The sequence below is a fragment of the Sorex araneus genome, chromosome 1, assembly GCF_027595985.1.
Source record: "Sorex araneus isolate mSorAra2 chromosome 1, mSorAra2.pri, whole genome shotgun sequence".
In the NCBI taxonomy this organism is placed as follows: domain Eukaryota; kingdom Metazoa; phylum Chordata; class Mammalia; order Eulipotyphla; family Soricidae; genus Sorex; species Sorex araneus.
Genome location: NC_073302.1, coordinates 76,039,491 through 76,061,437, shown reverse-complemented (window position 1 = coordinate 76,061,437; position 21,947 = coordinate 76,039,491). Strand labels below are relative to the sequence as shown.

At 40.7% G+C, this 21,947-nt stretch overlaps 1 protein-coding gene and 1 pseudogene across 2 annotated transcripts in view; both read left to right on the top strand.

The window, feature by feature from the left end:
* The window catches only part of CEMIP2 (cell migration inducing hyaluronidase 2), an 88,835-nt gene that overhangs the window by 14,327 nt on the left and 52,561 nt on the right, over positions 1–21,947 (top strand). For both annotated transcript variants that reach the window (XR_008631242.1, XM_004600113.2), the window contains exons 2-9: positions 3,513–3,855; positions 6,269–6,409; positions 7,224–7,785; positions 11,545–11,714; positions 16,630–16,818; positions 19,139–19,308; positions 21,041–21,250; positions 21,604–21,809. Coding sequence is in view for 1 of the 2 variants with exons in the window: in XM_004600113.2 (XP_004600170.2) it covers positions 3,525–3,855; positions 6,269–6,409; positions 7,224–7,785; positions 11,545–11,714; positions 16,630–16,818; positions 19,139–19,308; positions 21,041–21,250; positions 21,604–21,809 (1,979 nt within the window). In the remaining variant the exon portion in view is untranslated. The remainder of the gene's footprint in view (positions 1–3,512; positions 3,856–6,268; positions 6,410–7,223; positions 7,786–11,544; positions 11,715–16,629; positions 16,819–19,138; positions 19,309–21,040; positions 21,251–21,603; positions 21,810–21,947) is intronic.
* LOC129401117 (U2 spliceosomal RNA) lies at positions 14,195–14,313 on the top strand (annotated as a pseudogene).

Below are 21,947 nucleotides of genomic sequence, written 5' to 3'. Positions count from 1 at the left end.
TAAATAGAGCGCAGGGAAGAATAGGTTGTGAACTGCATGCAGATCTTGAAAAGACTTCATGCATGAGATTTCACAGTGTCTGTAGCACTGTAGCACTGTCGTCCCATTGTTCATCGATTTGCTTGAGCAGTCACCAGTAACATCTCCATTGTGAGACTTGTTACTGTTTTTGGCATATCGAATACACCATGGGTAGCTTGCCAGGCTCTGCCATGCAGGTGGGATACTCTCCGAGAGGGATAGAGGAATTGAACCCGGGCTGCTGCATGCAAGGAAAACACCCTACCCTCTGTGCTATTTATTACTCCAGTCCAGTGTCTAGAAACTTTAAATATGTTGGATTTCTTAAAATTCTGACTTTTGATAGAGCAAAATACCCAGTAACCACGATCTCCTTTAATGTTACTGAAATTTCAATATAAATCTTCCGTGATTGCCTGTTTTAGGCCTGTGCTCTTTAAGTTTTGGCAAGTGTATTAGTAGAATAGTTACCAACTATATGCACCCTCCCTTCCTGAGATACTATTCACAGCTAAATGCTTCTCATGCAGTACATTTACCAAAGAACGTAATTGGTGCTTATGCATTTGCATCGTCACTAGAGCTAATGGGTTCAATAGATGGTTTTATAAAAAGGTTATGAGGGAAACACAGCCATGAGGGGTTTTTTCCTTGGTTTATTTATTTTTTATTTTTTTGCTTTTTGGGTCACACCCGGCAATGCACAGGAGTTATTATATTATTATTATTATTATTATATAGTTGTTATTATATGATTATCCTGGCTCATGCATTCAGGAATTACTCCTGGCAGTTCTCAGGGGACCATATGGGGTGCTGGGAATCGAACCCGGGTTGGCTGCGTGGAAGGCAAATGCCCTACCCGCTGTGTTATTGCTCCAGTCCCAGGCATTTTGTTTTGTTTTGTTTTTGTCTTTTTAACTTATTGACCATGTTCATTGGTCACAGACAGACCATCTAAGGTCTTCCTGTGAGGATACCATTTTTTTTGCAAGTGTGGAGGCACAATTTATTCTGGGGGTGGGGAGGGTGGTGGGGATGGTGATTAGTCTCTAACTGCCTTTTGTTGCACGTACATCTGGAGACACATTATCTTCCACAAGTGGCCTTCCAGTCAGTTAAGTAATAACAACCTTTCTCACCCTGAAACAATGCAGTATTGCAGCTTCAAACAAGAGATTCCCATTCTCATTCAGAGCAGATTATAGCCACCATTCCCTCCTGCCCTAAGGAGCCTGGCACTTAATATCTAGTTTAGTCCTTTCTTTGTTATTAGATGATCACAAAGCTGTCTCTGTTTATATGCACTCATTTGTCCCAGTGGGTTGCCTTCATTGTTTCCATTGTTGCTTGGCATATGTCACAATTTTCTTTAGCAGCACCTTGAATCATGTTGTTTTCCTTTTGTCAGGAAGCCAAGGCCTCATGTAAATAATTGATTTTTGTGCAGAAATAATCCCCTCAAACCAAGTATTTTTGACAGACACTGATTCTGGATTGTTCTTTGTCCCCTGTAAAAGAACTCACTGAGGCCTCATTAGATCCCCTTTCCATCCCCATTTATTTCCAGGTCATTTGCTGGGAGTGCTAATTTTTATGGCTGGTCTAATAACCACATTGTGTGTTTAATGAATTTGTTCAGAGTAATTTCAAAGTACCTTTACAATGAGGGCCTCACTCATTGTTTTGGCAGAAGGTAAAGGGACTTATTAGAAGGGTATTGAATGAAGTCAGGTGCTTGGAGATGCTCTGGTTATTACAGAGGGAAGAAATGGCAGAGGTTGAACATCAGGTCTCTGAAGCCATTGAGTCCGTGTTATTTTCTTGCAGGCATCACATTAAGAACATTGTGTGGCAGAGTTGCCTTTCTCGGTCTTGCCTAAGAGATGAGAAGGTGTCTTTCTAAAGTTTTCCTTTTATAGGAAGAATGTTTTTTTTTGGAGGGGGGGAGTCACCATGAGATAGAGAGTTACAAAGCTGATCATGGTTGGATTTCAGTCATTCAGTGTTCCAGCACCCATTCCTCCACCAGGGTACTGTTTTCCAGTGTTCCCAGTTTTCCTCCTGCCCCCCGCCCCCCCTGCAGTTTGTCTCTATGGCAGGCATTTTCCTTCTTTCTCTGTGTCTCTCTGTCTCTGTCTCTGTGTGTGTCACTCTTTCTGTCTCTGTCTTCTCTGTCTCTCCCCCATTGGGGCGTTATGGTTTGCAATACAGGTACTGAGAGGTTATCATATTTGTTCCTTTACCTGTTTCAACATGCAGATCTTATCCAGAGTGATCATTTCCAACTCTCTTTTGTCATGGTGGTCCCTTCTCTATTCCAGCTGCCTTCTCTCCCAGCATTTGAAGCAGGCTTCCAACCATGGACCAGTTCTCCAGCCTTTGTTTCTACTGTCCTTGGGTGTTGGTCTCATACTGTTTACACACATACACACACACACACACACACACACATATGTATATCCCACCACAAATGAGTATAATTTTCCTATTATAGTCTATACCTCTCCTTTTTTAAAAAAAAATTTAAAAATTTTATTGAATCACCGTGAGCTAAGTTACAAGCTTTCATGTTTGGGTTATAATCCCACAATGATCAAACACCCATCCCTCCACTAGTGCACATTCCCCACCACCAATATCTCAGGTATACTCCCCCTTTTCCACCCTCTCCCTGCTTCTGTGGCAGACAATATTCCCCATACTCTCTCTCTACTTTTGAATCCCTCTCCTTCTGACTCATTTCACTCAGCATGATATTCTCCAATCCATGTATAAGCAAATTTCACAACTTCATTTTTCCTAACAGCTGCATAGCATTTTATTGTGTAGACAAACCATAGTTTCTTGAAGCAATCATATGTTCTTTAGCACTAGGGTTGTTTCCAGATTCTGGCTATTGTGAGCAATAGTATTGCAGTGAACATATAGATAGGTGCAGATGGTGTTTTTCCTGTATGTTTGTGCCCCCAGTGTAGATTCCCACATGTGGCATTGGTGGGTGATATGGAAGCTCAATCTTTAGCTTTTTGAGGAACACCCATATTGTTTTTCAAAAAGATTGGACCAGTTGGCATTCCCACTAACAATAATGAGGAGACCCTTTCTCCCTATACCCATGGCAGGGCTCCGGGATTGAACCAGTTTGGCCTGTGTGTAAGTGTGTGCAAGCCTCACCCACTGTATCACTCAGTCACACCAACCCCCAGCGTGATGGTGTCAAAAAGCATTTACAGCAGTTATCAGAGACTGGGGAGTGTGGAGATGGGAAATGGTTACTTTCTGGCCATAGAGTTTCTCTTTGGGAGGGTGAAAAAATTCTAGAAATGGATAATGATGATGGTTGTACAACAGCATCAGTGTTCTTAAGGCCACTATCTGGTTTATGGTGAGTTTTTTTGGTAGGTCTATTTTACTGCAGTAAAAAAAACTTGACAGTGAAAAAAAACTTTCACTTTCCTAAATCTTAACATTTTTTTTTCTTTTTGCAGTGACTGTGTATCATGTATACCACTGGCTCCAGGGGCCACTCCCCTGCTTTTGTGCAGCCTCAGAATGGAAACAGCCATCGCTCTTCAGGCTATGTTCCAGGGAAGGTTGTTCCGCTGCGCCCCCCTCCTCCTCCAAAAAGCCCAGCCGCAGCCAAGTTTACCTCCATCCGACAGGAAGCACGGGCCACCTTTGCCTTCTCACCCGAAGAGCAGCAAGCCCAGAGAGACAGCCGGAAACGGAAGAGGCACAAAAATACTTTCATTTGCTTTGCTATTACCAGTTTCTCCTTTTTTGTTGCACTTGCAGTCATTTTAGGAATATCCTCAAAGTATGCCCCAGATGGTAAGTGTGCATGTATATTTAGAACGTATTCTTGGGGAATAATATTTCCTTAACATCTAGGTAGGTAATATGACTATGAGGTGTAACATCTTATGAATGAGGACAATTTGTAGTGGTTGAGCCATACCTGCTATACTCAGGGTTTACTCCAAGGTCTGTGCTCAGGAATTACTCCTGACAGTTCTTAGAAGACCATATGGGGTGCTGGGGATCGAACCCAGGCTGGCTGCACGCAAGGCAAGTGTCAAGCCCGCTATACTGTCTCTCAGGTACTTGATATCAATATTTCTGAGAGAAGAGATTATTCGTATGTATATTTTTCTGCACCACACTCTGAATTTGGAGCATTATTTTACATTACACATAGCATTTTAAAAGACTGGATTTCCCATCTGTTGCGGGGCACCATGCTTGTTACTAGGGCTTTTGCTTCTGATGACCATTACGGAAAATTCTAGCTAGGCATATTATAGGAAGAGAGGGAGAAAAGTTCAAGAAAAGTTCAAGAAATATACAGCATTAAGTTAGCACAAATTCAGGAGATTTCTTGTTTCTCTGAGGGGAATAAAAATTAAAAGGTTATTCTTAGTGTAAACATTATGATTTATCAGAATATCAGTGAAAAATATTAATGCCATGAACTGATTACAAAAGGACGTGGCAGTTATGAACTAAAAAAGAAAAAGCATGCTTGGGTTGGGGCGATAGTACAGTGGCTAGGGTGTTTGCTTTATATGCAACTGACCTGGGCTTGATCCCTGGCACCCTATATGGTCCACCCAGCACCACCAGGAGTGATTCCTGTCTGCAGAGCCAGAATTATCCCCTTACTACTTTCTTTATTGTTATGCAAGTTCAAAATGAGGAACTGCAGTTTTTTTTTATATAACATAATTCATTTGGATTGTACGCCCTCCCTCCCTCCTTCCCTTCCTTTCTTCCTTTCTTCCTTTCTACCTTCCTTTCTTCTTTCCTTCCCTGCACTGGTGGTGCTTAGGGATCACTTCTGGTGAGTTTGGAGGCTATATGTGGTGCCAGGGATCTAACCCAGGTTAACTGTGTGCAAGGCAAATGCCTTTTCTGCTGTACTGTTTCTTTGGCCCCACTCTTCACTCTCTGTAATATTGTTCCCTAATGTGTATCTCCCATCTTCATTGGATTCACAAGCACATGTAGTTTAAATATTGCCTGTTCATTGCTATTCTAAGCAGCCAAGTGGAGGTGAATTGCATATTGCATGGGATACTTGTATTGCTGTATTATTTAAAAAAAAATTATTATTAAGATACCAAAGTGCCAGGACTGAACCTGGGTCAGCCACATGCATGGCAACTCCCTCTAGCCCTATACTTCATTTCTTAAAGGAGAATTTCCTTATTTTTCAACTTGCTGAGTAATCTTGGGTTTGGCCTTTTGTTAACCTGTTATATTTTCATCTCTGAAAATGAGAAGTTATTGTTTTGGCCATTTGCCTCTTGCAGCTTTGTTGAGAAAGTGTACATGACTGAAGACAGTAATATACATCCAAAGTAATATGCTACCTTCGGAGTGGATGAGATGCTGTTATTGCATTTTCATAACTCACTGTGCAGAGAAAATGCCTGAGAAGGTCTAGCAGACATACCCCTAATAATTTCCCATTTGTATTTACCTGTAAATAAAATTTTGTATTTACACTGTAAGTATATTTTCTTTTTCTTTTTCTTTTTTTTCTTTTTGGGTCACACCCGGCAATGCACAGGTGTCACTCCTGGCTCTGCACTCAGGAATTACCCCTGGCAGTGCTCAGGGGATCATATGGGATGCTGGGAATCGAGCCGGGTCGGCCGCGTGCAAGGCAACTGCCCTACCCACTGTGCTATCACTCCAGCCCCTATATTTTCTTTTCTAAAACAGCTCTCTAGTGAAGATTGAAGGACAATTCCCAATTTGGCCTCTTTTTTTTTTTTTTTTCCTTTTTGGGTCACATCTGGCGATGCACAAGGGTTACTCCTGGCTCTGCACTCAGGAATCACCCCTGGCAGTGCTCAGGGGACCATATGGGATGCTGGGAATTGAACCCGGGTTGACCGCGTGCAAGGCAAACACCCAACCCCCCAATTTGGCCTCTTATTGTTAATTAATTTTCAAGAATAGATAATACAGGGGAAAATTTTTCATCATAACTTTCTGGAGTTTTATGTGAGCTAGATGTTAGCAATTTAATTTTGTGGTGTAGTCTTTAATATGCTGTAGAAATAATGGAGTTGATGGAATGGGAATGCCCTCCTTATGGCAGGCTATTGAAATGTCAGCCATTACCTCTAATTACAATAATAGTAGTGATATTATAAATAATAGTAGTGTTTGGGTTTGGCTAAAGATACTATGTTTTGTTAAGTTGATGGGATATCAGCGTATCATTGTGTTTTAGAGAATTGCCCAGATCAGAACCCCCGTCTCAGGAACTGGGATCCAGGACAAGATTCAGCAAAACAAGTTGTTATAAAAGAGGGAGATATGTTCCGTCTGACCTCAGATGCCACAGTGCATTCTATAGTTATCGAGGATGGAGGTAAGTGCTGGGCCCCATCTCTAGAACCTCAGGACTTACACTCAGCTCTCTGCTGAGGGATCACTCCTGCTAATGCTTGAGGGACCATACGTGGTGCTGGGGATGGAGCCAGGGTGCAGCACAAATTCATTTACTCCTGTGCTCTCTCCAAACCTTGATGTCCTTTATGTAGAAAACTACTCATGGTCTTTAGTGTCTGGATAGTCACTCTAACCACGGAGACACTTAAGGTAGAACCGTAGAACTCAAGAGCAGGAAGAGCCTACTGATCACTCAAACAGAGTTCTGGAAGGTGACCTATTATAAATTAAGTGTTTGTGGGGAGGGGACTCCCAAGCAATGCTGAGGAGTCCCAGGGGCCAAGCCCAGCAGTTTCCAGCCAACCTGACTCGACAGTTCAGTGCCAGGGCCTAGTAAGTATATGGTGCTTCCTGCAACCAGGAGTGTCACAGCTAACCCTTTGCTCTAAAGTATGGAGAGGGATGAAAGATTTAACACAGGTTAGCATACCGGAAGTGAGATCCAGATTAGTAGACTTTTGGATATTTTTTCTAGAAAGTGATCTGCAGCTAAAGTGAATGGATTAAAATTCATACATATAGGCATTTTCAGTGCACTGAGATTTGAATTCCTTTCTTCCTTTCTCGGTTTTGAACTCCACTTTAATCTTCTTAGCAAACTCAGTAAATTGCTATTCTTGTTTTTTTTTTTTTTTATTTTGTGGCAGTAAGTATCTTTGATGCTGTCCTAAGGCTCTTTTTCTCAGTCTCTCACAAAGTTGACTTCTGTTTGCTCACACTGTTGTTTCCGGTAGGACTGCTTGTGTTCGGGGATGATAAAGATGGATTCAGAAATATTACTTTGAGGACTCGGTACATCCTGATCAAGGATGGTGGGGCGCTTCACATTGGAGCAGAAAAATGCCGCTACCAGTCCAGAGCGACAGTCACCTTGTATGGCAGGTCAGATGAAGATGAAGATATGCCAACATTTGGCAAAAAATTTATTGGTGTGGAGGCTGGAGGGACACTGGAGCTGCATGGGGCGCGGAAGGCGTCGTGGACATTGCTGGCGAGGACGCTGCCTTCCTCAGGCTTGACCTTCGGGTCTTATGTCTTTGAGAAGGACTTTTCCAGGGGCCTCAATGTGCGGCTCATCGACCAAGACACCGGCAAGATATTGGAAAGTGTGAGGTTTGATACTCACGAGTATCACAATGAGAGCCGGCGACTTGAGGAATTTCTCAGGGTCCAGGATCCCGGACGGATTGTGGCTATCGCTGTGGGAGACTCAGCAGCCAAAAGTCTCTTGCAAGGAACCATCCAAATGATCCAGGAGCGTCTGGGCAGTAAGCTGATCCAAGGCCTGGGCTACAGGTGGGCATCCCTTTGCCCTGTCCTTTCCCATTTCCTGTTCACAGCTGTGGTTGAAAGAGCAGAGGGTGGGTGAGGGCAGAACCAGCCTTCCCTGCACCTCCCTAGTGCAGGTGTCCGAATGTCCCTCTCCTTTTGGTAGAACTTGTTCCCTCTTGCTTTGAAACCTGAAGCTGGAAACTAGTGGAGAGACAGGCTTTGGGGGTTTGGTTTATGAAAGCCCCTGTGCGCTGTAGCACTTGGCTTACGAAAAATAAACAACAGGACGGTTTACCTCTGCAGAGACTTAACTCTTTCGCTATCTTAAAACGATCCTGTGACTCTTAAGATCAACAAGGCAGCCAATGAGTTCAAAAGTGAGGGTCCAGTTCAGTGCAAAGGGGTCAATATCGTAAAGCTGAGTGAGGTGGATCCTGCCCAGTTTTCTTTGGTTTCTGTCATCCTTTGCATGAAGTGTGGGTTATTATTTTTTTTTGGGTGGGGAGGGGGTGCTCAGGACGTCTAGCCCCCCACTGGTGATTCTTACCCACTCAGATTTAGCCCCAGGGCTGAGGATGTGGTGTTGCTCAGGCCGCAAATACTGGGGTTGCCAGGCTACCCTGGCTGTGTTCGAGGACTACAGATCACACCCAATGACCCTTGGGGATCAGGTGGAGCTGGGAATCAAACTTGGGTCCGGAGCATGCCAGGCAAGCGCACTAAGCACTATACTATCTCCTGCGCCTGCATGTGAATTTGAATTTGAATCTGCTTATTGCTGGGTGCGGGTCTGTGTGGGGCAGGAAGAAGGTGCAGAACCAGCACGTTTACCCCGAGAGCAGAGTTCAGTTCTCCATTTATGGTTCTCATGTCCTAATACTTTGGTTGAGGATTTCCTCATGCATTGCTGAGTCTGGGAAGTAACCAGCTCAACATTTAATTTAAAAAACAACGGAAGCTTCAGCTCTGCTTGCTCTCTTAGTGGAGTCAAGGAATATCTGCTCCATGAAGACTTAAAAGCTCACACATTGAATCGGTCTAGTTCTTTCTACACCCCCCATTTTTTTTTTTTTTATATACTTAAAAGATTTGCTTTAGAGCCACATTCTGAGGGTACATGGCTACTTTTGGCAGGGCTTGGGGATCACTCCTGGTAGTGCCTCGGGGCCACACTCCATGCCAGGAATTGAATCTGGGCCTCCTGCATGCAAAGCACATGCTCTAGGCCTTTGACACTTCTCTCTGGCCTATTGTTATTATTATTATTATTATTACTACTACTACTACAACTACTACTACTACTACTACTACTACTACTCCTATTATTGTTATTATTTTTCTTGATGGCATTTGAAATGGAATATCAGCAACAAAAAGCCCAGAGAAGTTGAGACACAACTAATGAAAGACTGGACCTTTAATTTTTTTTCTTCTCAGTTTGTTTTGGCGCCACACCCAGTGGTGCTCAGAGCATGACCTGCTGGGATGCTGGAGATTGAAGCCAGGTTGGTCCTGTGCAGGGCAAGTGCTGTACCTGCTGGCCTATTGCTCTGGCCCCCAACTATGGAACTTTTTGGTTCCTTTCCCTACTGGTTTCTAAGTTTCCTTTAAATATTGCTGCTGATTTATGGAGGAATTGGAGTTGTGAGCCTTTGCCAAAGTCCCACAGCTCTGATATTATCTCCATGAATTTAAATGTCCCTTGAAGATAGTGTTCCGTGTTAAATTTTTCCTCAAGTGGAGGAGGGAAATAGGAGTATTTTGGGGGCAACGTCAGTAGAACATTATTTTATAATTGCTGAGGCAGTTTGGATAAATAAAGTATGCCTCTGGTATTTTTCTCTTCTCCTCTATCAAGTAGAAGGTAATAAATTGAGGCATTCTTGGATTCTTTCTGCTGTATCAAAAATTATAAATAGTGCTGTAAAGCATTCTAAGCTAAAGAGTAGCTAATCCATGCAGGGGTGGGTATGGAATTCATGAGGATGTTGGAATGCGTTCGTCGACTTTTATCGGTGAGTATCCAGCCATCTGTCCGGTGTAGATTACAGTTTATTTTCTAGAGTGGAAAGCTGACACTTTCCTTTTCATCTTTGCTTGAGGATTCTTAAGGCAAATTTTCTGGCTTTTGTTGTTCTTTTTAGATAGATTCAGCACAAGCTTGAGCATGTCCCCAGCTTGTTGTGTATCACAGAAATCCAACAGAATTTTCAAGCACATTTTGACAGATTGACATAGAGCATGGAAAATTTAAAATTTGTTAGATGGTGAATAATAATACCTGAAAACAATTCACAACCAAGGTTCTTATCCTGCCTACAAGCCTGGATATTTAAAAAACAATCGCTGTGCTCAGGACCCATCCTAGATATCTATACCAAGATCTCCAAAGGTTAGGTTGGACTTCTGGGCAGTTGATGTGTGATACTTCTGCTCAAACTCAGGAATTCATGAAGTATGGTTCATGCTGCTGGGACTTGCTTAGAAATGCAAAATTATTATTTTTTAAATTAAAAGTTTAACTCAAGTATTTATTTTGTTTCTTTTTAAATTTGGAAGGAGTGTAATTTAGCTTAACATAGGTTACATTGGTATTTACATTTATGGCTTAATTTTTTATTTTTGGGACACCATGACTTATAGTACTGTTCATGATAGGGTTTCACGTGTACAGTGTTCTAATATCACACTGGCCACCCTTGTGTCCCCCCAACCTTCCTGCTTTCGCTATGGTCAGCTCAGTTTTGTCGACCAGTTCTCAGGCTTTTGTTGTCTTTGTCCTTTCTATGCTTCTTTATTTTCCCAAATGAGAGATAATTCTGTGTCTGCCCCTTTCCTGACTAATGTCACTCAGCATAATACTCTCCATGTTTGCCATGTAGTAGCAAATGCGTGTTAAAAATTAGAGGGCGGGAAATGGCAGTCTGATTTGAGGTGGACTCCAAATGACTCTGATGTTGAGAGTCACTGTTATGAAAACGTCTGCATTCCTGACCCTACCTGGAAAGATTATAACTGTCTCATTCCAGACTACGATTGAGCATCGAAGTATTCCTAAAGCTCCCCATGTGACCCTGTGTGGCTAGACTTGAGGACATTGCAGAGCAGAAAGTTCAAAAGAGCAGATGGAGGGCTGGAGAGGTAGTCCAGGGGTTAAGGCGCTTGCCTTGCAAGCTGCCAACTCCAGTTCTATCCCTGGCACTGCACGTGATCCCCTGAGCACAGTGCCAGGAGTGATCTCTGAGTGCAGTTGGGTGTTACCCAACCCTTACAACTAGCCCCCAGGTCCCCTTACAAAAGAGCAGGTGATAGAAAATATGGTAATCATTTGTTACTTCTTTTTGAGGGAAAGTGCTTATTGTACATTAAATTGTAATATCTCTTTCAGGTGTGCCTCATTGAGCTAATCTTGATGCTCACGCACCCTACCCTATCATTACTAAGGGCAGAATCATTTTAGAAGAAGGAAAATAATGTGACCAGAGTATTCGTGCACGACATGGGTGTGTTTGGGGGGATTCCCTGATGAATGATGGCCAGTGTCATTAGTATTTGTCTTGTCACAGAGCTGGAACAGCAAGGATGTAAAGTCTAGGTGTATTTTCTTCTATGACGTGTCTGCCTCACAGCAAGGTTTGGACTTGCCCTCTCAAAGGAAAATGCAGTGTTGGCACTCACAGTCAAATCTGAGAATTGAAAAGCACCTGATCTCATAGCCGTTTCTGGAATTTGAGTCCAGTAGCACAGCACACTTATAAATGCATCTGCTCCTTCTCCTTCCAGGCAAGCTTGGGCTTTGGTTGGTGTCATTGATGGCGGAAGTATGTCTTCCAATGAATCTGTGAGGAACTATGAAAATCACAGTAGTGGAGGAAAAGCTCTTGCCCAAAGAGAATTTTCTACTGTGGATGGTCAGAAGTTTGCTGTGACAGCATATAGTGAGTGGATTGAAGGTAGGCAAGTGCAATATGTGCTCTTGTAAGACATGGGTGAGTATGGTGACTGATTTTTTATTTTTTTGTAAGTAACTTTGTGTTCAAATGACAGTCTGAATAGATTGCTTGTCAGGCTAAAGAGAAATTTATGTTTGCTCCTGATCTTCATCTTTTGGACTCAAATCTTTCCTGCCCATTTCCAGCAGAATGATCTGTTCTAGTTGGGGTAACCCAGTTAGATCCTTTAGTTTTGATCCTTGAGTCCTATCGTGTGGTTAAGGAATAGAAATGGATTTACACACTCTGGCTAGTACCAATTGAACTAACATGGATATTATAGGCTGGCTTTGTCTCTCATCATACCCATGACAGAGGCCTGGTGGCAGGCCTGGAGGCAGCGAACATCATCTTTGGCTTTGCATTTTCTTCTCTCATTGTACACATGCCCACAATTATTACTCTTGAACACATGCTATGTAACAAACCTCTCATGGTCTTAGCAAAAGTTTTCCCCTGGTGATCCAGCTGTATCGGATCCAAATGTATCTTTTTTCATTTTTCTTTTTTTATTTTTGTTTTTGTGTCATACCTGACTGTGTTTCTGGCTTACCTGTGGGATAATAGTGATAACAGAGTTGAGGGATCACTCCTGGACAGGTTCAGGGGCCCTAATGATCTCTCTGTCTCCAAATATATCTTACAGATGGGAAGCACCAAAAAAGTACAAAGTAAATACTAATCATTAATCCAATTATTGAGATCATTATTTGGACTATAACAATCTGTATTTTAAATCATATGTTCTCTTTCCTGGTATTTATTTGGTTTTATCTAGTTTATTTCTTCCCCTCAGCGTGTTGTAAAATTATTTCTCTTTACATTTTCTTTAACATCATTTTTTAAATTATAATTCATCTTTGAGAAGAACTATAATTTAGTCAAATAATGTGGCCTTCTGGGTGTTAGGGTGTTTTTGACTTCTTTCCCATAAGGATGTTTGCTGTAGAATATTTTCACTTACCCACTTTGCCGCCAGATCTTTTGGTTCCAGGGATGTATTGGCAGCCTTCTGTCTGTGTTTGCCTACTGCTTTTCTTTTCCAAATAAATATCAGAACCAAATGGATGTGAAATGAATAGTTAAAAGATACCTTATTATATCTGCAGTTTCACAAATGCTTATTTTATATTTATTTATTTTTGGTGTTTTGGGACCACACCTGTGTGTGTTCAGGATGTATTGCTGGCTCTGTGCTCAAGGGGCACTCCTGGTGGGCTTGGGGACCATATGGGGTGCTAAGGATCAAGCCTGGGCAAGGCAAATGTCCTACCAACTGTGCTAGCACTCTAGTTCCACATATTATTTTAGACTTCCCTATACCTGTATTTTGAGTATTAATTATGATAAACTGTGGCTTTAATTTAGCCCTCAGTTTCTCCAATTAAATAAAAAAATGGAGATAATGGAATTTACCATATACAACTGCTATGAATATCAGTGTGTAGACAATTTTAGCACACTACATATGTTAGCACATAATACATATTAGCTGATTTTACAGTGATGTAGCTATGTCAGATTATTATGCACTTTGTGTGGTTGTAATTAAAGAGGGCAAGATTTTTGCTTTAAGACACTGGGACTTTCTTCCTTTAAGCCTCCTCAGGGTTTGAGGTGAAGAGATGGTATTTGTTATGGATGAGGAGACTGGTATTAAACCTGAACTTTCTGCCTCAAAGACTCCTGTTTCTCTGCAGATTATGGTGCCTCTGCCAAAAAGCAGAGGTGGATGGGAAGCCGGAATTTGGATTTGCACGAAGTGTTCAGTGAAACTGTCTCCAGTAAGATTCCAGGCAGAGGATAATTGCTGACAAATTGAGTCAACATTTCCTTTGTGTGATTTTGTTTTTATTTCCACACTACTGATGACTCCTCATTTCTGGAAGGGGGTACATACTAGCTATCTGTTGGAGAACATTGTTTATACTTCATGTTCTCACCGTTTCTGGAAGTGATGGGAATTCTCTCCAGGAAGAAGGGAGGATGTGCTTCCTTCCACACTTCAATTCATTAACAACTAATAGGGAATTTCAATCAAGATTTTCGTCTAATGTCAAAAAAGTGAGGAATTACTGAGTAATACAGGCCTGCTTTAAAGAACAATGACAGACTATAAAAACAAATTCTAATGGTACTTTAGGTAATATTTACCTAGTTCTGAGGCCACAGAGATTGTGTGTGGCCGGCCCCAGTTTGAATTCCTGGTACCACGTATGGTTCCTTGAGCACAGAGCCAGGAGTGACCCCTGAGCACAGCATGATGTGATACCATACTTTCACAACCTCTACCCCCCACCCCAAAAAGAAAAAGATGAAAAAGTTTATACTGGTTTTTAAAAAAATCTTTGCTTATGTTAATCGTTTTTTGGTCATCCTTTTTATGTTAAAGTTTTGCATGAAAAAAAATATTTCTGTGCTGTCCTTTAAAAGATCATTTTTGTGCTTCTTGGCCTTTTGGCTAAGATCAAGTGTAATATCTGTTCTTACCAGTTTAAAAGGTCATTTTGTGGTAGAATTCTGAAAATTTGGATATTCATTGTTGATGTTGCTATCTTTATTCTTAACCTACCTGTTTTGATTCTTGAAGCAAAGTAATATCAGGACATTGGGTGGTAGAGTTTATTACCATTCAGTTTAGAGCTCTATAATTCTAAAGTTTTTATTCATAGTCCTTGACTTTTTCCCCTTTCATGTCTAATACAATTGGTAGTTTCTCTGTTTTATTGTGGCGAGCCCTAGTAATTATTAACTATTTGTAAAAAAACAATAAGCTTTAGTATCTGGATGAAAAAATAGCTAAAATTGCTTTATGTTTACTTATTAAGTATTTTCTTTTTGTGCTTTCTAAAAAGTGGAAAGCTACATAGATCATTACTTAAAACATGGAATCTGAAATGCACTCAGATTTTAAGAGGTTAGGCACAATATCAAAAAAATAGTCATATCAAGATTTTAGGTGCAATATTAAAAGAATAGTTATAATATTTTTGTGCCAGCCTGAATTTTCCTCTTTTTGATAATAGAGAAATGTAGATATTTAGTAAACAGATATTTTTGTATGTTTTTTCTTCTTCATTGATGTTATGAAGTAGCTTCCATCTGTTCATAAACCTTTCTGTTAAATCACCCTGTGGTTTATGATAGATTACATCATGCATATTTTAGAAATAGGAGACTTATCTATCCTTGACTGCACGCAGAAAACTATTAAGTTAGGGAGAAGTTTGGTTCAGTTTTTGGCCGTGTAAAATACGAACCAACTTTGAATTTCATAAGGAGGTATTAGAAAGGCTTTGCAGTTAGCAGTTCCTAAATCGTAGAAGTGGTCTTTTCCCAAGGAGCTGAGCTGGACTAGGGACATTTTCATGTGGTCTTTAGGTCACATTGCATTGCAGGGCATGGTGGCAAGGCTCACCCATTCAGTAGACATCTGTGAGTCTGAAATAGGAAGGAGACAGAGTAGTGGGTACCCAGAGGGATGGCGAGTGAGTTGTCCTCCCATTGGAAAGGTATGAAAAGTACCAGAATGAGAACAGTGAAGAGAGAAAGATTGCTTCCAGCACAGATAGTGGGAAGTCGTTCGAAAATTTCCTGAACTTAGGTAGATTGTATCTTGCTTAATAAATTGGACTAGAAAGAAATTTAGTTAAAGACTAAAACATAATCAAAGGCATAGAAATGAAGGTTTGCTTTTTTTTTTGCAGCTACAACACTAAGCTTTATTTTTTACCTTCATTTTTAAAAAATTTTTATTAGTGAATCACCGTGAGGTAAAGTTACAAACTTACAAACTTTCATGTTTGCATTTCGTTTACATCCCTCTACCAGTGCCCATTCTCCTCCACCAATGTTCCCAGTATCCCTCCCACCACCCCCACCCCAAGCCCCACCACCCCACCTTGCCTCTGCGGCAGGGCATTCCCTTTTGTTCTCACTCCTGTTGGGTGTTGTAGTTTGCAATAAAGGTATTGAATGGCCATCATGTTCGGTCTGTAGTCTACTTTCGGCATGCAGCTTTGAAGCTTTTATTCTTAATAGTAAGAGTGACCTCCTCTTTGGTGCTTGGATCCACTGGATATTTATTACATATATCTAATCCAGTTTTGGCAGCTTTTCCTTGAGTGTGACATGTTCCTGTTGTATTTGGGGGAGCTTGGAAGCACTCTTAGAATTATAGCACTGAAAAATAGATAGCAAGAGATAGGGAAATTGAGCACTGTCTTCAAAATGAAAAAATAAATGATTACTGAAATTTAGTCAATACTGACATCTTTTTGTTTGTCTGCTCTTTGTATTGGGCCTTACTCCTAGCTCTGTGCTCAGGGATCATTGCTCCTGACAGTGCTTGGGGGGGTCATATTTGGTGTTGGCAGCTGCATGTAAGGCAAGTGTCTTACCCCATGTACTATCCCTCTGGCACCTTGACGTGATGTCTTTTATCATGTTATAGACCAGGCTGGATATGTGAAGCTCTTTGTCATTAAGGGCAGGGATTTATTTTCATGTTTTTATTATTAGTATTTACAGAATGACAGGAACTGGATTAGAATTAATTTTTTTTAAAGGCTGCTCATTTTTTATCTGGATTTATTAATCAATGAAGTAGGTGGTTGTTTTTAAGAAAAATAAAAATCTGGGACTAGAGTGATAGAACAGCAGGTGGGACTCTGACTTTGCATGTGGCCAACCTGGATTCAATCTCTGACAACCCATAAGGTCCCTGAGCACCGCCAGGAGTAACTCCTGAGTATAGAGCCAGTAGCCCCTGAGTACAGAGCCAGTAACCCCTGAGTACTGCCAGACATGGCTCAAAAGTCAAAAAAAAGTAAGGGAAAATGAACATCCTGCTAATGTCACTTTCATTTGGGTTTAGGAGTTTCTCTTTCAGGATTCCGGGTAGAAGTTGTAGATGGAGTGAAACTTCATTTGCTGGATGATGTTAGTAGCTGGAAAGCTGGAGACCAGATTGTGGTGGCAAGTACCGACTATTCCATGTACCAAGCTGAGGAATTCACACTTCTCCCTTGTCCTGAGTGCAACCGATTCCAGGTCAAAGTCAAAGGTATCAGATGACTTGAAGCTTATTGGAAATGCATTTCTTGGATTTGATTCCTGAAGTTATTTTTTTCTTTAGTCCTCCTGTTCTCTCCTTTCCTCCCGCCCTGCCATCTTCCTCCTCTTTCTCCTCTTCCTACTCCTTATTCTCCTCCTTTTCTCCTTCCTCCTCCTCATCTTATCATTACTATATTATCACCTACCCCACGCTGATAATCATCAGTATTAAAGGGCTTAGAGGCAGAACACATTGAACACTATGTCCCAAAGAAGTTAGGTAAAATTGGGGGGTAGTAGTAATATCAGTGTCAATCACGTTGGCATACAAATCAGTGTTTCTGTGATTGTTATTGAAAAGAAGTGTACATGTTTTTTAGCCCCACCAAGATTTTTTCAACTCTTCTTAAAAATTTCCACTCTCAAATAATACATCCAGCATTAAACTAGACTGACTGTTATTGGGGCAGAGAGGTTTTACCCCCAGTGGTACTCAGGTGCTACCCCCAGACTTTAAGTGGTACTGGGGGTTTGAACACAGATTAGCAAGATGTAAGACAAGAGCCTAAACCTTTGTACTATTTTTTAATTAAAAAATTATATTTTACTTTATTATTATTATTTTTAAAATTTTTTATTTTATTTTTTTATTGAATCCCCATGTGGAAAGTTACAAAGCTTTCAGGCTTAAGTCTCAGTTATACAGTGCTCGAACACCCATCCTTTCACCAGTGCACATATTCCACCACCAAGAATCACAGTATAACCTTTGTACTATTTTTCTGGCCCAAACTAGATTCACTTTTTAATAACAATACTTCTTTCGATTAAGAAAATTAACCTGATTGTTTTCCCCTTTTGGGTGCCAAGAATAGAACTCAGGGCTTTACACATGCAAGACATGTGCTATGCATGGATAAGCCACTCTCTTGGATCTGAAGTCCCAGGAATTTTATTCATTCTTCCTTGGCAAAACTTGTAGATTTCACTGGTATGTAAAATGGGACCAAAGCATAATTTATGGGGCCAGGATGATAGTACAGTGGATAAGACACTTGCCTTGCATGCGTCTGGCCTGGTTTTAATTCCTGGCACCACACATGGTCCCCTGAACTCTGAAGGAGAGATCCCTGAGCACCCAGCCAGGAGTAAGCCATGAGCACTGCCAGGTATGGTCTCAAAACAAAATCAATACAACAAAAACAAGCATTTTATAAAACTGTGTTTTTTTCCCTAATCTTGAATAATAACCTTTTTTTGGGTAGAGAGCAATGCATAATGTGATTCCTTAATGTAAGCAGCACTTAGAAAGAATGGCTGACATGTACCAGGTATTTATTCTGAGCTACTAATGGGCAAAGCTTCTTAGTACATTGTCTTAATTATAGGATTCATTGTGCATTTCACTTATTATATTGCTTTCCTTGCTTCTGTACCCAATTATACATTTATGTATAAAAACAAAGGCATTTACATAACTATTTAATAAGTACTCACTGAATGGGTAATTTAGAGCTTTGAAGTTCAAGGGAAAATTTTTTGCTTTCAAAAAAAATAAATGATTGACTCATTTTTCTTTGTACTTATTCCCTATTCTACTTTTCCTTTTTGATAATCTAGGGCATACACAGAAAACAAAACTAAAAATGCCCCAAAGGCTATGTGCTACCACCTGGCATCAATTTTGTTTGGAAATTCCCAGTCTCATTAACAAGTCTACATGATAATGAATCCCTATGATCTCAACTCGTCCTTTTTTTTTTTTCTCCTTCGTGAGTTTATATAATAGGAGTATCTGAGAATTGCCCATCACTGAATTGCTTCAGAGCTTCCAATAAAGAAGGGAACTTAAAAAAAATGCACAACAAAATTGAAGTCAGAAGGGAAGCTTTCTTTAGCTTTGAAGCAAAAACAGCTTGTCACTCTGTTATCTACATCACAAAACCATAACTGCATTTGGCTATTCATGAAGAGCAGAAGAAGTTATGAACAAGAACTAGAAAGCAAAGGAGAATATGGATCCTTAAGTAGAATTTGGTCACATTACTGACACTCTTCAGTAGTGGGTTGAGCAGTTGTCCGTGGGAGCCAGTTCTCTGCCTGTGTGTGTGCTTGACATTGCTAGTGAGGATTTAGACATTGGACAGGCAGTTAAATGAAATAATCCATAAAATCCTTCCTTCCTGGGATTCTGAGGTTTTAAAGAAATGGGAGCAGGTGATAAATTTTGATAATGCGATGGGGTTACAGAAGAGAGACAACTTTTTTTTCAACGGAAGTTTCCTGTACCCTGTGTTCTAACATTCTTTTTTTGTGGCCACATCATCTAGAAATCCCTCAGTTCCTGCACATAGGTGAGATCATAGATGGTGTAGACATGAGAGCGGAGGTTGGAATCCTTACTCGCAATGTTGTGATTCAAGGAGAAATGGAAGACTCATGCTACGCTGAAAACTCGTGTCAGTTCTTTGATTATGACACCTTTGGGGGACACATCATGGTGAGCAAAAGGATTCATTTATTTTTCTGAACTCCTTCTTGATAGGCACTCATTTAGAAACATCAGTATGGATATTAAAAAGAAATTGTATTTTATTTCCCTGCCAAAGGGTCACAGTATTTTTTGTTTGTTTTTTTGGGGCCATGCCTGGTTTATCTCAGGGATACTTCTGGTGGTGCTTGGGGACTGTATGGGATGCTGAGGATTGAACCAGGTTGGCTTTGTGGCCCTACCCATTGTACTGTCTCTTTGGCTGGACAGCAATATTTCTGATAACTAAAAGGGAAAGTTTATGTCTTTATTTAGTAAATAGGCCCTATGGCTAGGATATTTAGGAGTTAAATACATTGAGAAGAAACAATTAGAGACCAGCATCCACCTCCCCACTACCCCCCACCCCCACCAAAAATCTTGGTATTAATGCTTGTAACCCTGAAAGAATTGGTTGTTTCTTTGTGTAATAAGGGGTTTCAGTGGTAATATATGCATACAAAATGTGTTTGATAGTGGGCATTGCTCTAGGTTCTGCTCCATGTATTATAAAAGGAATTTTTATATATTCAGTGGGCTGTGTTTGTGAGCAACATGTCTGTTCGTTGATTTCGGAACATTGGTCAATGTTATTGTCCTGTTCTCAGCAGTGTAACTGAGATCCAGTGTTTAAAAAGTACTGAGAAGTCTCCAGCTGTGGACCTTAAAGTACTTTCTGTTGTTTTTTAGCTAAAACATTGAGGGTGGATTTAGAAATAGCTATCAAACTACAGTGCTATTTATAGAAATCAAAGAATAGAGGAGACTGAAAGCGTCCAAAATATTTGAGCAAATCCAGACACATAATCCAGCTGTCATTTCTGTAGCTCTCTTGGTCACAATTCCTTTTATTCCTAATGAGACAAATTTTCTTAGTTTTATTAAGAAATAATTGATATATATTACTAAGTTTTAGACATGTAACTTGATAGTTTACATACTTTGTGAAATGATTACCGTAATAGGTTCAGCTACTAGCCATTATCTCATGGTGAGATACCATTATTTGTGATAAACTTCTAACCATATCTCTCATCTCATACAGTAGTACTAACTACAGTCAGCACATTGTATGTTACATCTGTAGGTTTATATTGCATTGGAAGTTTGTACCTTTAGATTACCTTCTTCCCCTTTCTTTGCCTCCCACCCTCCTCTTCTGGTAATTAGCCACACGAGGCTTCAATCTACATGTGAGCTTGGCTTTTTGTCTAGAGTCCACATTTAAGTGAGGTTATAGAGTAACTGTCTTTCTTTGACTTATTTCACTTACTATAATGCCTCTAAGGTACATTATCATTCATGGTAGAATTCCCTTCTTTTAGCCATTGAATAATATTAAACTGTTTCTATTCACCATGGTTGTTTCAGTGTCTTGGCTATTGTACTGTTGCTCCAAACTGGAATACAGGTATTTTTTCCAAGTCAGTATTTTTGTATCTTTTGGCTAATTTCCCAGAAGTCAAATTGCCAGATCACAGTGTATTTCTAGATTTTATGAAGATCCTGTTTACAGCTTTCCATAGTGGCTAGATAAGGGATGATTTTTATAGCTTTTTACAGAATTTTCAGATGAAACATCCAGTAAAAATAGGATGCATATTTAGTGGTTTAAATAGATATTTCCCTCCAGCATTAAACACTGGTGTTTGCTGCTTTCCCACTCTGAAATGTATCAGCTCGATTTCACTTTGCTACACAGATAATTAAGAACTTCACGTCAGTTCATCTCTCCTATGTGGAGCTGAAGCACATGGGGCAGCAGCAGCTAGGGCGCTACCCGGTTCATTTCCACCTGTGTGGTGATGTGGATTCTAAAGGAGGGTACCGACCAGGCACGCTGGTGGACGGCCTGTCCATCCATCACAGCTTCTCCCGGTGCATCACGGTGCATGGCACAAATGGCTTGCTGGTAAGTAGCCTTGCGTTGTTGAAGGATGTCGTTGAAATTATAGCAATCAGTTCTCTGGCTTCTCACTTTTACCTTAATAAGCTTTGCACCATGTAAGGTTTCCTGCCTTCACTGAGAATTTTGCTGTTTTTTATTTTTTCCTCTTGCTTTGTATTTTGAGCGGTTGGGGAATCTGTTTATCTGCCCAAACTATTCTCTGAATAGAGCAGTAAAAGCAGCCATCTGCCCTCTTCAGCTAAGATTCAAACTTCTTTTGGTGCCTGGACTAGCATGCTGCACTGAATAGCACTTGTCTCTTAAACCACGATCAATCTTGTTAGCAATGGCATTATTATACACTTGTATTTTTGCAGATCAAAGACACCATTGGCTTTGACACACTGGGCCACTGTTTCTTTTTGGAGGATGGTATTGAACAGAGAAATACTTTGTTTCACAATCTGGGACTCCTCACCAAGCCAGGCACCCTTCTCCCCACTGATCGCAATATTTCAGTGTGCACCACTATGCGAGAGAAAGTATTCGGGAATTATGTGCCTGTACCTGCCACCGACTGCATGTGAGTAATTGACAGGAAAACCCCAACCCCAAAACACTCGTGCAGTTGTCAAGGCCTTTGACTTTTGGGGAAGGTAGTGGGTGGTGGGTTTTAATGGGCAGGATTTTTCATGAAGAATGTGTAAATCAACTTAAAAAA